Source organism: Saimiri boliviensis, chromosome 8, assembly GCF_048565385.1.
Source record: "Saimiri boliviensis isolate mSaiBol1 chromosome 8, mSaiBol1.pri, whole genome shotgun sequence".
NCBI lineage: Eukaryota > Metazoa > Chordata > Mammalia > Primates > Cebidae > Saimiri > Saimiri boliviensis.
This window is the reverse complement of record NC_133456.1, coordinates 52,978,962-52,995,984: the sequence shown is the minus strand read 5'-3', so window position 1 is coordinate 52,995,984 and position 17,023 is coordinate 52,978,962. Positions and strand designations below refer to the sequence as shown.

The 17,023-nt window shown below is 39.5% G+C and overlaps 1 protein-coding gene across 15 annotated transcripts in view; it reads left to right on the top strand.

The window, feature by feature from the left end:
- Positions 1-17,023, top strand: part of CADPS (calcium dependent secretion activator) — a 473,986-nt gene that overhangs the window by 119,610 nt on the left and 337,353 nt on the right. For all 15 annotated transcript variants that reach the window (XM_074404483.1, XM_074404482.1, XM_074404481.1 and 12 more), the window contains exon 3: positions 3,372-3,704. In XM_074404483.1, the coding sequence (XP_074260584.1) occupies positions 3,372-3,704 (333 nt within the window). The remainder of the gene's footprint in view (positions 1-3,371; positions 3,705-17,023) is intronic.

Genomic DNA, 17,023 nt, shown 5'->3' with positions numbered 1-17,023 from the left:
AAGCTGGGGCTGAGAGCTTATAACTGGAGCCCACTTAAGGTTTGTGGGATAATATGAATAGACGTAGAGGAGAGTATAACTTCATTGTTGATTGAATATTTTCAAGTCACCCCATATGTTTATTAGCACTGACAACAAAGGCATAACCCCTTAGTGTCCCCACTGCCATCACACACACCTGTTCTCAAGCACCTCTCAACTGGCCTCCCTAACTGTTTTCTTGGCTCCCTTCAGTCAGTTTTCCACATTAAAGCCAAAGAATGTGAACTGGTTTGTTCCATGTCCCAGCTTAAAACTTTCAGTGGCTTTCCAGCACCCTTAAAATGAAGACCAACAACCCTAATCCCCTCCTCCTCCTTCTGAATGCCTCCTCCTCCTCAGTGCCTCCCTGGGCTCTGTGGCCCCCTCCCTGCCCATCTCACATCCCTCACTCCCAACCCTCATTGCCACAGCCACACTGACTCCTCCTTATTTCCTCAGGCAGTTGGGGTCTTCACACGCGTCATTCCTTCTCTCTGAAATAACTTATAGCTCTCCATTCACCTATCCATCTTTCGTACATCATCTCGAAGGTGTTTTCTTTCAGGAAGGCTATCTTGACCACATATTAGAATAGATTCCTAGCTATAGGTTCCCATGAACCCTTGTCTTGATAGCACGTGTTCCAGATCATAATCATATTTGCACAGCACTATTAGGATTATGTCAGTTGGACTCCATGAGAGCTAAATCTGTATCTGTATCTGTATCTGTATCTTCCTCACCATCGTATTCCTGGTACCTGGTATAGTGTCTTCCACCTAGGGAGTACCCAAAGAAACATGTAAGATGGGCAGAGAGGGGTCACAGAGTCCAGGGAGGCATTGAAGAGGAGGAGTTCAAGACCAGCCTGGCCTACATGGTGAAACCCCATCTCTACTAAAACAAACAAACAAACAAACTACACAAATTAGCTGGGCATGGGGAAGATGCCTGTAATCCCATCTACTTGGGAGGCTGAGGCAGGAGAATCTCCTGAATCCAGGAGGCGGAGGTTGCAGTGAGCCAAGATTGCACCACTGTACTCCAGCCTGGGCAACAAAGTGAGATTCTTGTCTCAAAAAAAGAAAGAAATTAGAGAATCAGAGAGGGAAGGTGATTTACTCAAGGTCACACAGCAAGTTAGAGGCAGAGCTGGCCTGAGATCATGATTTATAGCTTCTGCCACAATGCTCTGTTGCCTCTCCGGAGACTTCCCTCACTAGCCTCAAAAAGCTGGTGTTTGGGATCTGTAATGTGGTGGTTAGATGGAGAAACCATCACCATTAAGTGTTACAGGTTTGCAGGTAAATTGTGTAGCTCGTTAAGGCTCATCAGGCCTGAAGATTCATTTGAAATTCTTTTTCTATAATTAATTTTCAAATTAACTCTAAGATCTCATCTGAGTACAAGTTCCCAGTCACAGGGGAGCAGGCCACAGCCTCTGCCCTGTGAGGCAAACCCTCAGCCCACCTTTCTAAATTAGTTCATTAAAATCAACAATAAACGGGAGCCTTTTTAAAAAAAAAAAAAAAAAAAAAAACATTGCTTCACCCCAGAAAGCCTTTGTGATGAAGCATGAGGCAGTGAGATGCCTCCAGGCAATGCTGTCTCATGGCCAACAGGTGCATTTCCTGAAATCTGACAGGGGAATGAACGTTTGCTTTGCCTCTCGAAAGATATTTATGCACCTTCCGAAGTGTGACCAGGACACAGCTCAAACGTGTCAGATGCTTCCTCTCTGTGAATATGAAATGGCGACTTCACTGCCTTGTATTACACCCCAGAACCGTGTAGCTTGTGTAAGCTTCTGAATGGCAGGCAGTGGAGCGAAAGTAAGACATTCTTAATAGAAGGCTTGGTCCCAGGACTCACACAGCACCGATCAGGGATTTTCCACCAGGCGGAAGAGGTTCTCATGAAGCAGGAGAACCCTGCAGGGAAGGAAGGAACTGGGGTGAAATAAAAATGCTCCCCATTTGTAGTTAGACAATTTGAATTACTAAAGGGAAGTCCCTTCCCCTCTCTGAAGTCTTGGTTTTTCATCCACAAAATAAACAGAACATAACACCTATGTTCATTGTTAATTCACTTATAAAGTGTCAGGCGCTGAAGACATTCTAGGAACTGAAGACATTGTGAGGAACAGGAAGGACACATTCTTTGCCCAAGTAGAGTTTACATTTCATGAATGAAGATAGGTAATTAAATATATGCTTACCTGATACTTGTATATTTTCAGTTAAGAGTATCATTGAAGGGATAAAAGGAGATGCAAAAAGGGTTAATGTTTAATGCTATGTGCTGGCTGTCATATCAGGTACTTTACATGTAATAATAATAGCAACAAGTAGAATATGGGCCAGGCACTATTTTATTTGTGTTTTACACATTAACATATTTAATCCTCATTTTAAAATATGTACTGCCCTGGACAACAGAGCAAGACCCTGTCTCTACAAAACGTTTTAAAAAATATCGAGGCATAGTGGTACACACCTATAGTTCCAGTTACTTGGGAGGCTAAGGCCGGAGGATGGCTTGAGCCTGGAAGTCTGAGGCTGCAGTGCATGATGATCACCACTGCAGTCTGGCTTAGATAACAGAGCAAAGCCCTGCCTCTATTTAAAATAAAAAATTAAATACTGGGTGCACTGACTCACGCCTGCAATCCAGCACTTTTGGAGGCCAAGGTGGATGGGTTGCTTGAGCCCAGGAGTTCAAGACCAGCCTGGGCAACATGGTAAAACCCTGTCTCTACCAAAAATAAATAAATAAATAAATAATTAGCCAGGTGTTGTGGTATGCATCTGTAGTCCCAGCTACTCAGGAGGCTGAGGCTGGAGGTCACTTGAGCCTGGGAGGCAGAGGCTGCAGTGAGCTGTGATTATGTCACTGTACTCCAGCCTAGGTGACAGAGCAAGACTCTATGAAAAAAAAAATTAAACATTAAGTAAATACTCCTATATCATTTTCTAAATGAGAACACTGAGGTACAAAGAGGTTAATTTGCCCAAAGTCGCACAACCACTAAGGGGAAAAGAACCCATGCAGCCTGAGCACAGGTCTGTATACTATGTGCTGCCTTTCATTATAGTATCATCTCATTTAATCTTTGCAACAACCTGGTATGTATAATTGTCATTCTCATCTTACAGATGTGGACACAGAAGCAGAATGTGTAAGTGACTAGTCTGCGTTTGCACCGCCAGGAGGTGGTAGGGCAGGAGGAGACCCACAGTGGTTCCTCCTGGGACGCAGGTGAGGTGGGCTGGCCCAGTGTCCAGCCGCAGGGAACCGGTCCCTCTGTGGCCAACTCTCTCACTGTCTTTGCTGTCCCTATTCTTGCTCAGGTGTTCCTGAAGAGTGACCGCGTGGCCCGCATGGTGCAGAGTGGAGGCTGTTCCGCCAATGACTCCAGGGAGGTCTTCAAGAAGCATATTGAGAAGAGGGTGCGCAGTCTGCCCGAGATTGACGGCCTCAGCAAGGAGACTGTGCTGAGCTCCTGGATGGCCAAGTTTGATGCCATCTACCGTGGGGAAGAGGACCCTCGGAAGCAGCAGGCCCGGATGACAGCCAGCGCAGCCTCTGAGCTGATTCTGAGCAAGGAGCAACTCTACGAGATGTTCCAGAACATTCTTGGGATCAAGAAATTCGAACATCAGCTCCTGTACAATGCCTGCCAGGTAAGATGTTTCTCACCTGAGCCCAGAGCTGTGGGTAAGCAGAGCTACATTCCAACTTCCATGAGATGCTTCTTGACTTTTTTAAAAAAAGATTAAAAGTTGTATTTTATTATTGTACTGGTAAAAAGTTGAATACAATTCAGGCTATATTATACTCATGCTTTTCTTCTGATTAAAAAAAAAAAATTAAAACATTTTTGTGAGTCCCTAAAAGGCACTGAGCTCATTGTGGCTAATGGGTTAGTTGGTCCCATGAATAAGGCCTGGTTTCCAAGTGTCAAAAGTGCTAAAACTCTTAAAAAAAAAAAAAAATACGGTTCTGCCTTTGGTGTTTGCCAGTGGAAGGGCTTGTGCTTCCTCAGCTGGGAAGACAACTGAACTTAGTACCTGCCTGTCAAGAATAATTATCTAAAATGGAAGCTGGCACAAGGCCCGATACCTGTATATTAGTCACATCATGAATTTCTGAGTGGTTCTGATGGGGATAGCTGAGGCTCTGCCTGCATCCACCTCTAAATGGACCTATATTTCCTCTAGATGGAGAACTGGGGAAGCGAGGTATCCCCTATCTTGATATCTTACCTAACCTTAGCATTATATTCATTTATTCAACAAGTATTTATTATGTGCCTATATCGCAGTCTGAAATTCTTACTGGGTGTCACTTAGGAGCAATTTAAAAATGTACATTCCTAGCCCTAGAGATTCTCATGATGCAACCTCAGAGCATGGCCCAGGAATCTGCATTTTAAATAAGGGCCTTCCTTCCTGGTAATTATGTTGCCCTTCCACTTTGAAGAACTATCAGAGAGATTCATCTTTGCCTTATTTGCTAATATTCCCAGTGTATAAAATCTTGGCACACAGTGAATGCTCAGTAAATATTTACTGAATTAATAAATGGATAATGGAAAATTATTTTAATTGGTAGATAGGGTCTTATCAACTATGACATGTCACCCTGAATTTTCTGGATGTTTTAGTAAGAGTCTGTTTAGTGTTTCATAACATAACACATCCATTGCATTCAAAGATATTGCTGGTATCAACTTTCATCTCATCCAACTTTAATTCAAAGCATTGATCACAAATCTGGAGATGAAAGGTTTCTGTGATGGGTCAAGAAGTATTCTGAAATTTCAAATCTCAATATAAAGCTAAATTTAATTGTTCTTTTATTTAAAATATTACTATATCCCACCATATAGCAGTTTTAAAATGGGATAAGCAGGTGATGTTAGCCTCTACCACCACTATCACCTCCACCCGGATGTCTTCCACAAGAAGGTGTCATAGTGTCCATATTGAAAAATCATCCACCTGAGTTATAAGTAAGATTCAGAATGACAGAGAGAGTTAAGTGTTCCTAAACCTTCTCGGTACAAAATTATTATAGGGATTAATTTTTCTTCGTATTGCAACAGCTTATCATGAATATTTCCTATGCTTGCTCAAACCTCAAGCATCATTGGAATGAATCCGTTGCTATGCCATTTCTTATCTTATCTCAGTGTTTTTGCACTTGTTGAATTGAGTGGTCAGACCATATTTTACTCTTCTCTCCTAAAAAGTGAATTAATCCAACTCTTGTTCAACATCTTTTTTGTTTGCAGTAGAAAAAAGTATAATAATATTAAAAAATAATGTCTTCTCTCCCCAGAATAAAGATTGTACCCTTAGCCAAAAAAGAATTACAAGATAAGCCAGGCATGCTGGCTCATGCCTGTAATCTCAGCACTTTGGGAGGCTGAGGCAGGTGAATTACCTGAGGTCAGGAGTTCAAGACCAGCCTGGCCAACATGGTAAAACCCTGTCTCTACTAAAAATACAAAAATTAGCTTGGCATAATGGTAGACGCCTGTAATCCCAGCTACTCAGGAGACTGAGGCCGGAGAATAGCTTGAACCCAAGAGTGCGCCACTGCACTTGAGCATGGGCAATGGAGAAAGACTCCATCTCAAAAAAAAAAAAAAATTACAAGATAAAGGAAAGTACTTCTTGGGATGGGGATACTTAAGACATTTTACTCTCTATTCATACCTAAATCTGATTATTGTTTCAGGGTTTCATATCAGTAGAAGTTAGGGCAAAAGAACGTATGTAAGTAATTCACACATACAAAAATATACATGAATTCTAAATACATGGTTTTTTGACTTCTGTGTCTTTAGTAATTTAAATTTAGGAGTGTATTAGAAAACAAAGGCATTTTAAAAGAAAGAAAACACTGGTCATGATAATATTTCACAACATATAATGCTCATTTTTATGACAATACAGAAATGACTATTCTCATAACTTACTGTGACAATAAATTCTTAATGCAGCTTTTCTGTAATCTGTTAGCCGCAAAACAAATCTTTTGACCTGGGAGCTCCACCTTTAGGAATTCATTACAAGTACGTACTGAGATGTGTGTGCAAGAGTGTTAAGTCCAAAGATGTACATTGCAACCTTTTATATGATAGTGAAAAAAAAAAGCATGCTTACTTCCCAACAGTAGAGGATTAATTCATTAGATTTTGATTTAACCATACAAGGGAATACTCTTTATCTAATAAAACAGTAATAAAAGAGTTTTTAAAGAAGAAAGCTTACCATGTGGGAAAATGCTCCTTAGATATTGCTAAGTGGAGAATCTGGCTATGAAGCACAATATGGAGGCATAGTCCCATTTTAATGGAGAAAAAAGAATGGAAAAAGGTACTGGACAGCAAATAACAAAATGTAAACTGTGCTTATCTTTTTTTTTGGTAAGACGGAGTCTCACTCTATGGCCACGCTGGAGTGCAGTGGCGCAATCTCAGCAACTGCAACCTCCACCTCCCTGGTTCAAGTGATTCTCCAGCCTCAGCCTCCTGAGTAGTTGGGACTACAGGGGCATGCCACCACGCCCAGCTAATTTTTTTGTATTTTTAGGAGAGATAGGGTTTCACCATGTTGGCCAGGATGGTCTTGATCTCTTGACCTTGTGATCTGCTCACCTCAGCCTCCCAAACTGCTGAGATTACAGGCATGAGCCATGAGCCACCATGTCCAGTCAACTGTGCTTATCTTTAAAGAATAGGATTATGGTTGATTTTTATGATTTTCATTTGTGCTTTTTTTATGTCTCCAAATTTTCTACCTTAAACACAGTTATTTTGTAAATGAGAACAAATACCAAAAGTCTCAACAAGGAAATCATCAGAATGAAATATGAAGAAAATCATCTCTGAATTGTTTTTTAGACATCAGGCGTTAACAAAACACCTTTATGATTTTTGCCATTTCCAAGTACTACCTGGATGATTATTTAATACTTCTTATTAAACCAACTCCCAAATTCACTTTTTTTTTTTTTTTTTTTTTTTTTTTTTTTTTTTTTTTTAAGATGAAGAGTCTCACTCTGTCACTCAGGCTGGAGTGCAGTGGCACAAGCTTGGTTCACTGCAACCTCCACCTCCCAAGTTCAAGAGATTTTCATGCCTCAGCCTCCTGAGTAGCTGAGATTACAGGCACGCACCACCATGCCCAGCTAATTTTTGTATTTTTAGTAGAGATGGGGTTTTGCCATGCTGGCCAGGCTGGTCTCAAACTCCTGACTTCAGGTGATCCACCCAGCTCGGCCTCCCAAAGTGCTGGGATTACAGGTATGAGCCACTGTGCTTGGCCCCAAATTCACTTTTTAAGCCCCTCTTTATCTTAGGTAATGTACATAAAATCACAGCTTTGATATATTATTTTTACAAAAAAAAAAGTATGCATTAAAGTGAAACCTATCTATTAAAATAGAAACTTTTCATTGGCTGGCCCTCTTAGATCATCTCACACCACAGTGATGCAGAAGGCATGGTGGCATTAGCCAGTGTGCTGATGTACTGATGGGACAGAGCTCTCTGACTTCATCCCTGAAAGTAGCCCCAGACTGACCACAGCAGCTTTCATACGACATCTGCATAGGCAGGCAGCAAAGCAGAGATTTAATTTACCTCCCTCCTCTTTTTTTGCTCGCAGGCGGTATGTAGACAGGCAACAAAGATAAAGTGCCTGTCATGCCTTACTATCAGGTATCAGGCACTTACCATCAGGTGTCTGAAATTATAGATTTACTCTTTCTCGCAGACTACACGCTCAGCTCTGCACAACTCTTATCAACTTACAGGAGTAAGAATTACAGAAATGATATATCACTTTCTTCCTCACTCTACTTAAATTCTTTCTTGTTTAATTTTATATTTTCTGAACCTTCTTCTCCTTACCAGACAAGGCAATTTATAGGTGCTTCTCAAACCCAAAATGTGTTTAATGTTTTCCTTTTATGCATATCATATCCTAGGGGAAGGTATAATCTGATTTCTGCTGCTGCTTTGTGAAAGTTCTCATGCTCACTCTTGGTTCTGCCAGTAATTGCCATTTTTATCTCAAATGAAAATGATGTTTATCAAAGAGTGATTATATCAGTTACATATCAGTGTTCTATTGTAACATGAACCATGTCTATCAAAACTTAGGAGAAAAGCAAGAGAGTTTAACAAATGTCTCTGAATTTGCACACGGAATTTTTTAACATCTTTTTTGTTTATTTGAGAATTAATGGATAAATCTCATAGAAGAAGTTCATACTCAACATAATATCCAAAGTAAAATTACAACTCTTATTATGAATCAGTGTTGTTTTTATTTTTGATAGACCCTTGGGAAGATGCAGTCAATTATATAACTATTTGAGTTGAATTCTAAAGGTAACTCAAAAAAAAATCAGGTGGGCTGGGCACGCAGCTCTATTCTAGCACTTTGGGAAGCCAAGGTGGGAGGGTTGTGTGAGTCCAAGAGTTTGACAGCAGTCTAGGCCACACCTCTACAAAAAAATCAAGAACTAGCTGGGTGTATACCCATAGTCCTAGCTACTCAGGAGGCTTAGGTGGGAGGATCACTTGAGCTGGGAGGTCAGGGCTACAGTGAGCCATGATCTCACTGCCACACTCCAGCCTGGATGACAGAGTGAGACCCTGTCTCAAAAGACATTTTTTAAGTGGGAGAATTTGAGAATAAGTTGTATTATCTGAGAAATGAGGCTAAGGCAGACCTGCTTTCCATCTTCATGAAATGCGAAGTTGACGGTGATGACGATGTCGTGATATTTAAAAACATTTTCAGGAGGCAGCATCTCTCCCCTTTCCCTTTAGTGACCTTCACATTTGTGGTCAATTTTGATTCTCAGATGCACCAGCTGTCTACTTTCTACTCCTCTGCTTAACTTTATAATTTATCCTTAACTACCTTATTCAAACATGTGTGGATATTTTCCCTTGAAAAATACCTCAGAGGTACATTTTAGGAGTGGGTCTACATCTTCATCTATTTTTAAATGCAAATAGACTCTTCTTAGGGAAGCAATCCAGCTAATTTTGAAGAGACGTGATGAATATGAGCTAAGGATGTCAGTTGTATCTCGATGTTTCCATTCTGCTCTTTGAAAATGCCATTTCTGGTTGTTCTGGTGCTGATCACACTCTTCCCTTCTAAACTAAGTGCAGCATGACTCCAACCTTCTCCTTAGCCATTATATGTGCCCAGCTGGCAGTAGGGATAACATGCACACTCCAGCTAATGGGACATGGCAATAATCTCTTCATTCATTCTCTCTGAATTTCTAGCGATTTTTCAGATAAGTCTGAAAGAAGAAAGAAATCAAGAAACTTGATTTATATATAAACACCTTTGCATTTTTGATATTGGATTCTCTATCATTATTGAACTGTTTATTTTCTTAACTTTTAATTTCCTTTCCTTTCAACCATCATCAGCATGGCCTTTGATGATGTGGTTATCTTATTATGGTACTGTCTTCCTTTAACTTGATGAGCACTTGGCAGCTTTTCAGATAGTTAGAATCTGAAGAGAAACCTCAAATTATCAGGCTTTCAACTGTGACCCAGATTGCTGGGTTGTATCCATTCCTGATTACAGAGTCCTTAATATCCATTATAACTACATAGCTTTTTCCTGGTCCAGAAGTTTCTGGTAGGTCTGTTGGCTGAACATTTGCTTTGAGGAAACAGACTATTTCTTCATCACTTTTCTTGATCCTGTAACAATATAGTTCTTTACATGAATGGTCTTTCACTGAATATCTACAGAAGAAATGTTTTAAAATCTGGAGATGGGAAGTGGTGATGGAGGGCTAATTTTAAACACTTTTATTTAGAAATATACTTTCATCATTCATTCATTCAACAGATTTTAGCATCTACTGTGCACTAGGCATCACATATTGTATGCTGAGGATAGAGCCTAAACTTTCTTGCTTTGTCTTAGAATGGTCCATGATGGGACTCCTGACTAATCATTCTCCTCGTTCACTACACACCTCTCAATGACATTTTAGTTGTCCTTCTTAGATTATTGCTTTTGTTGTCTTGGTTGTGTAACAAGTTGTCACAAATTTAGCAGCTTTAAAGAATTCCCATTTATTATCTCATAGTTTTTCTAGGTCAGAAGTCCAGGCATGACTTAGCCAGGTCCTCTGTTAAGAGTCCCACAAAGTTGAAATTAAGGTGCTGGCCACGCTGTGTTTTCATCTGGAGGCTCAACAGGGAAGGATCTACTTCTAAGCTCCTTCATGTTGTTGGCAAAACTCCTTTCTTTGCAGATGTATAATCTCCAGATCCAGTAACAGCAGGGAGAGAGAGTCTCTAGTGCATCAACTCTTTGATTTCTAGACCCACTATTAAAAGGATCACCTGGTTGGGCACAGTGGCTCATGCCTGAAATCCCAACACTTTGGGAGGCTGAGGAGGGAGGATTACTTGAGGCCAGAAGTTTGAGAACAGCCTGGGAAACATAGGGAGACTCAGTCTCTACAAAAAAAAAAATTAAAAATTAGCCAGGCATGGTGGCCTGTACCTGTGGTTCCAGTTGCTTGAGAGGCTAAGGTGGGAGAGTTACTTGAGACCAGGAAGTGAAGGCTGAAGTGAGCCATGATTACACCCACCACTGCACTCCAACCTGGCTGACAACCAATCAGTAAATAAATGGATTGCTTGATTAAGTCAGGCCCATGAGGTTAGTCTCCCTTTAGATTAATTTAGAGTCAACTGATTTAAGAATTTTCATCTGTAAAATGTCTTCATTCTTGTCATATACTATTGATTAGAGGCATATACTCTTGATAGAAGTTATATACTATTGATTAGGTTCCTCCCACACTCAAGGGTGGAATACAGTAGGGCAGAACGCAATGTGAGAGGCATCCTAAGGATTTTTGCCACATCGTCTATCCTGCATCCCACAGGCTTTCATAAGGCTGGCTCCTTCAGGTGTCATTTTAAATGTAACCTTTGTAGAGAAGTTCTCCTTTACCATTCTGCCTAAAATGGGCTCCTCAGTGTTTGCTTTTTCCCTTCCTGAAACAATATCCTGTTTATATAGCACTTAATGCAATCTGATACTGCTTTGCACACTTTCTTTCTTTCTTATTGTCTATCTCTTCTTCCAGATTTCATTAAGAGGAAGACTGATGTCTGTTGCATTCACCACTATACAGCCAACACTTAGCACAATGTCTGGCACAAAATAGATGCACAATTAAATATTGGCTAACTCAGTAAATAGTAGAGTCCAAGGCAGTTATGGCCTCAAGGAGCTTAAATGTCCACATTACAAACAAGGTGCATGTTTGGTCATTTTTTTTTTTTGGTTGAACAAAGTGCAGCAGTTTCACCGGCCTTCAGTATTCAGCCGGAATTCACCTGCCAGTACTCCTGTTTTATAATGTGGATATCACCTGAGGACCACAGTAATCTTTCAGGCATAAACTTTCCTTCTGACCACAGTCAATCTGTCTCTTCCATCACATGACTGGCCAAAGAGAGACAGAAATTAACCTAGTCTTTTCAAAGTCATACACTGCCCCTAGAAGTCATTAGATATTCAAGGGACTGCCAGTTTTAAATGACTTTGCTTGCCAGATGTATTTTTATTTCAGCCATCTTCAAATGTGAAAATAGATTAATATGTATATACTGGCCAGGTGTAGTGGCTCACATGTGCAATGCCAGAACTTTGGGAGCCTGAGGAGTGTGGCTCACTTGAGGCTAGGCATTCAGGACCAGCCTGGGCAACATGGCTAAATGCCATCTCTACAGGACAAAATATAAAATAATTTCACTGGGCATGGTGGCTCACACCTGTGGTCCCAGTTACTTGGGAAGCTGGGATGGGAGGATTACTTGAGCCTGGGAAGTCGAGGCTGCAGTGAGCTGTAATTATGCCACTGCACTCCAGCCTGGGTGACAGAGCAAGACCCTCCCTGTCACGAAAAACAACAACAACAAAAAGATACATATACTCGGTTACTAGGGACAAATTTAGAGGTATTAAATATGTGATTGGTACAGGGACAGAGAGCAATATTTAATTTCCCAGAGCAACAATTTTCTGAAGACCCCATCCTGGTTTTTCTTCTCTATCACTCATTTCCAGAACACATGGCCAGATATTTCTGATTGCACCTGCTGTTACCAAGACGCTAACAGCAACGGAAAGTGGAAATTAAGAGACAGTGGGTATCCTGCATCTAAGGAGCAGGGAATTGGGCATTTTCTATGCAGCCTTCAAAACTGCTATAGACATTTCAGCAATCTCTTTCCTTTGTTGCCGAAGTGGAATCATAAATATGCTTGTTTATTCAAAGTCTTTTCATATGCATTGAACTGCAAAATTGTAATCAGAGATGTTAAAGAGGTGTAGTTTCAGAAAAAATACATACAAAAATAATATTTTCTGATTTTTTCTACCTTTTGCCAAATGACAAAACCTATAAGCCATCTATCACAGCCTTGCAAATAGAGATATTTTACCAGCCTTTGGACACGGTTTGCCAGTCCAGATTCCCCATACTAGTGATCTGAATTTTTCAAGCAGCCTTTTTGCTTCCTCAGTGATTCAGACCTAAATTAGCAAAAGTTTGGGTAATGGACTATAGTGTGTTGATTAAATTCCGTTGTTAACCCTTTGTGTTTCAATCCTCTTTGAAAACATGAATAAAATACATTAATTCCTTTTCCTTGTTCGCTAGTAAATGATTCCACATCATTCTTTTAGAGTGAACTCTTAGTGGAGGCTTCATAATCTATGTTCTGACCTTCAGTTTGGACATCAATTATACCTACCAAGTATTATGTACTTACTATGTGCCATACGATAAGCCTAATACTTTATATGCATCATCATATTTAATCCTCATAACAAGCCTTTAAAGGAGACATTTTTACCACATTTTAACAAAGAAGCTAAAAGGCAGGGGGATTAGACAATGTTTCCAAGGTCAAGCAGCCAGTCAGCAACAAGGCTTGAATTTGAACTCAGGATTTCAAGACTTCAAAGCAAGTTCCTAAGTAGCCATCTTTTCCATAGAGAAGATTTTGGAGATTAAGTAGAAAGTTTATTGATCCTGTCTATACTTTAGGAAGGTGTTAGGTATGTGTGTATTTTGCTAAGTCTTTTATGAATCTCTTTTATTTGGTCTGCTCTTTTTTTCCCCTAAAATTAGTTGGAGGAAAAGAAAGCTTAGTTGAAGACTCAATTCTGTATATCGGCTACGCATTATTTTAATGGACGCATCTATTCAATGGCAACTCCTTAGGTTTCTTTCCTTTGCTCATTTAGTTTCTGCTCATAGCAATCCAAGTGTTTCCTGATACAATTTTTAAAAACATAGTTAACAAAGCCCTGCAGTCTTCAGAGGATTGTTGGAAGATAGGGAATTCTCATTTTTCTTATCTTGTCATTGCTTCTGCATGATCTGGCCAATTGGGTGACCTGAAAACTGTAGCTATTTCATGTTGTTTCTTAACTGGGCCAAATTTTTAAAAAGTTATTCTTTGGAGGAAGAATATACCCTCAAAAGCAAGCATAAAATTCCAAATTACAAAGCTTTCTCAGTTAATAAATTAGGAGTTGGTAAATATTTTAGGCTTTGTGAACCTCATGATTTTTGCAACCACTACTTAATTATGTCATTATAGTGAAAGCAGCCACATATAATATGTAAGGTGTATTGGCATGGCTGTGTTCTAGTCAAGCTTTATTTACAAAAACAGACAGCTGGCATATGGACGCAATGGCTGCAGTTTGTTAACCCCTGAATTAATTAATTACCACATCATAACAGTAATAATGATTTACTTTCAAAAAATTATTCCATGGATGTAAGATCTTACCTTTTCCAGCAAAAAGCATTCCTTTTTCTCCACAACCTTGCCAACATGGGTTATTTTTTGACTTTTTAATAATAGCCATTCTGACTCGTGTGAGATGGTATCTCACTGTGGTTTTGATTTGTGTTTCTCTAATGATCAGTGATGTTGAGTTCTTTTTCATATGATTGTTGGCTGCATGTATGTCTTCTTTTGAGAAGTGTTCATGTCCTTTGCATATTTTTTGATGGGGTTGTTTCTTATAAATTTCTTTAAGTTCCTTAAAGATGCAGGATGTTAGACCTTTGCCAGATGCATAGTTCACAAAAATTCTCCCCATTCTTCAGGTTGTATGTTGATAGCTTATTTTGCTGTGCAGAAGCCCTTTAGTTTTATTCGATCCCATTTGTCAATTTTTGCTTTTGTTGCCATTTCTTTTGGTGTCTTCCTCATGAAATCATTGCCCATGCCTATGTCCTGAATGGTATTGCCTAGATTGTCTTCCAGAGTCTTTACAGTTTTGAGGTTTACATTTAAGTCTTTAATCCATCTTGAGTTAATTTTTGTATTTGGTGTAAGGTAAGTATCCAGTTTCAATCTTCTGCATATGACTAGCCAGTTATCCCAGCACCATTCGTTAAATAGGGAATCCTTTCCCCATTGCTTCTTTTTGTCAGGTTTGTGGAAGATCAAATATTTGTAGGTGTACAGTCTTATTGCTGGGTTCTCCATTCTGTTCCATTAGTCTTTATGATTGTTTTTCTAAAAGTACCATGCTGTTTTGGTTACTGTAGCCCTGTAGTATAGTTTGAAGTCAGATAAAATAATGCCTCTAGCTTTGTTTTTTGTTTTTTTGCTTTTTTTTTTTCCTTAGGATTTCCTTGGCTATTCAGGCTCTTTTTTCATTCCATATGAATTTTTAAATAGTTTTTTTTCTAGTTCTGTGAAAAATCGCAATGATACATTAATAGGAATAGTGTTGAATCTATAAATTGCTTTGGGCAGTATGGCCATTTTAACAGTATTGATTCTTTCTATCCATGAGCATTGAATGTTTTTCCATTTGTTTATGTCATCTCTGATTTGTTGGAGTAGTGGTTTGTGGTTCTTCCCATAGAGATATTTTACCTCCCTAGTTAGCTGTATTCCTGGGTATTTTATTCTTTTTGTGGCAGTTGTGAAGGGGAGTTCTTTCCTGATTTGGCTCTCACCTTCACTCTTGTTGCTGTTTAGGAATACTAGTGATTTTTGCACATTGATTTTTGTATCCTGAGAGTTTGCTGAAGTTGTTTATCAGCTTAAGAAACTTCTGGGCTAAGATGACGGGGGATTTTTGGGCTGAGACTATGGGGATTTTTAGATACAGCATTATGCTATCTGCAAACAGGGATAGTTTGACTACCTGTCTTCCTATTTGGATTCTCTCTCTTTTTTTTTTTTTTTTTTTTTTTTTTTTCCTTCTCTTGCCTGATTGTCCTGGCCAAGACTTCCAGTACTGTGTTTAACAGAAGTGGTGAGGGAGGGAATCCTTGTCCTGTATCAGTTTTCAAGGGAAATGCTTCCAGCTTTTGCCTATTCAGTATGATGTTCGCTGTGGATTTGTCATACATTGCTCTTACTATTTTGAGGTATGTGCCTTCGATACCTAGTTTGTTGTGAGTTTTTAACATGAATGGATGTTGATTTTTATTAAAAGCCTTTTCTGCATTTATTGAGATAATCATGCAGTTTTTGCCGTTAGTTCTGTTTATGTAATGAATCACATTTATTGACTTGCATATGTTGAACCAACCTTGCCTCCCAGTGATAAAGACTACTTGATCATGATGGATTAGCTTTTTGATGTGTTGCTGGACTCAGTTTGCCAGTATTTTGCTGAGGATTTTGCATCAATGTTCATCAAGAAAATTGCCCTGAAGTTTTCTTTTTTTGCTATGTCTCTGCCAGGTTTTGGTATCAAGATGTTGTTGGCCTTATAGAATCAGGCAGGAGTTCCTTCTCCTCAATTTCTTGGAATCATTTCAATAGGAATGGTACCAGCTCTTCCTTGTACAGCCAGGATAGTATCCACTTAATAAGGTGGTTGGTGCTAGTTATTATTAGCTACCATTAATCAGATTCTCACATCTTAATACAGTTCCTTTCCAATGAATAATGAAGTACAGGGTAGGCTGGTTCTCTGGAATCAGTTACTGAAACAATCAATTAAATTGTGCCAGGGAACAATCTGAGGAAGTGCCTTCAAGAAGTATACAATGCAATTTGAAGGAACAAAATCCATCCACAATACATTCTAACTGTTAAAAAATCAATACGTAAAACAGTGAACAATTGTAATATATAGTGGCAGTGTGAATGCAGGCTTAGATGTTTATTATCTATGTAACCTTTAGCAAGTTAATTAACTTTTCTATAAAACAGATTTTAATAACTACCAGATAGAAATAAGGTATGTAAGAGCCCATCACATTATAGGAACTCAGTAAATGACAGCCTGGGTTGGTAATGGTAGTTAGTGGCATGGTGATGGGGGCAGTAAGGGTGATAAAACAGTGTTATAAGTTTCAACAGCTGGAGAGCTTTAGAGATATCAGATAACAATGGGGTTTGATTGGTCAGCTGCTGCTTCACAGAGGCGGTACTAGGTGAGCTAGGTTTGAATGATAAAATAATTGTTTAGGCTGAATAAAGGGAGATGATTTGAGATATCTGCTATCTTCTTTTACCCAATGATAGAACAGAGTAGAGACAAAATTGTATCACAAGTGTAATGTGATTGATTGGAATAATTGCCTCAATTCCTTGCTACCCTCTATTAAAATTAAATACATTACCATGGCTCATGGGGCATTAAGTGAGCTTCTCCACCCCTTGACTTTGGTCCCAGCCATCATACTTGCTTTGTCAGTGGGCTGTCAACAGACTAAATAAGCAGAGGTCTTGAGATGTGCTTGTGCACATGGTTTTGCTGTCATTGCACTTTGGGAATCTTCCAAGAGAAGACCATGCACCAAGCAGGTGTTACCCCTCTAGCCTGGGCCTCTGCATGTTACACATGAAACAAATCTAACTGAACCCACAGCCTGGAGCCAAGCCCAGCTCTGCCATCTCTAAAGCAGCTCACAGGCTAAAACCTAC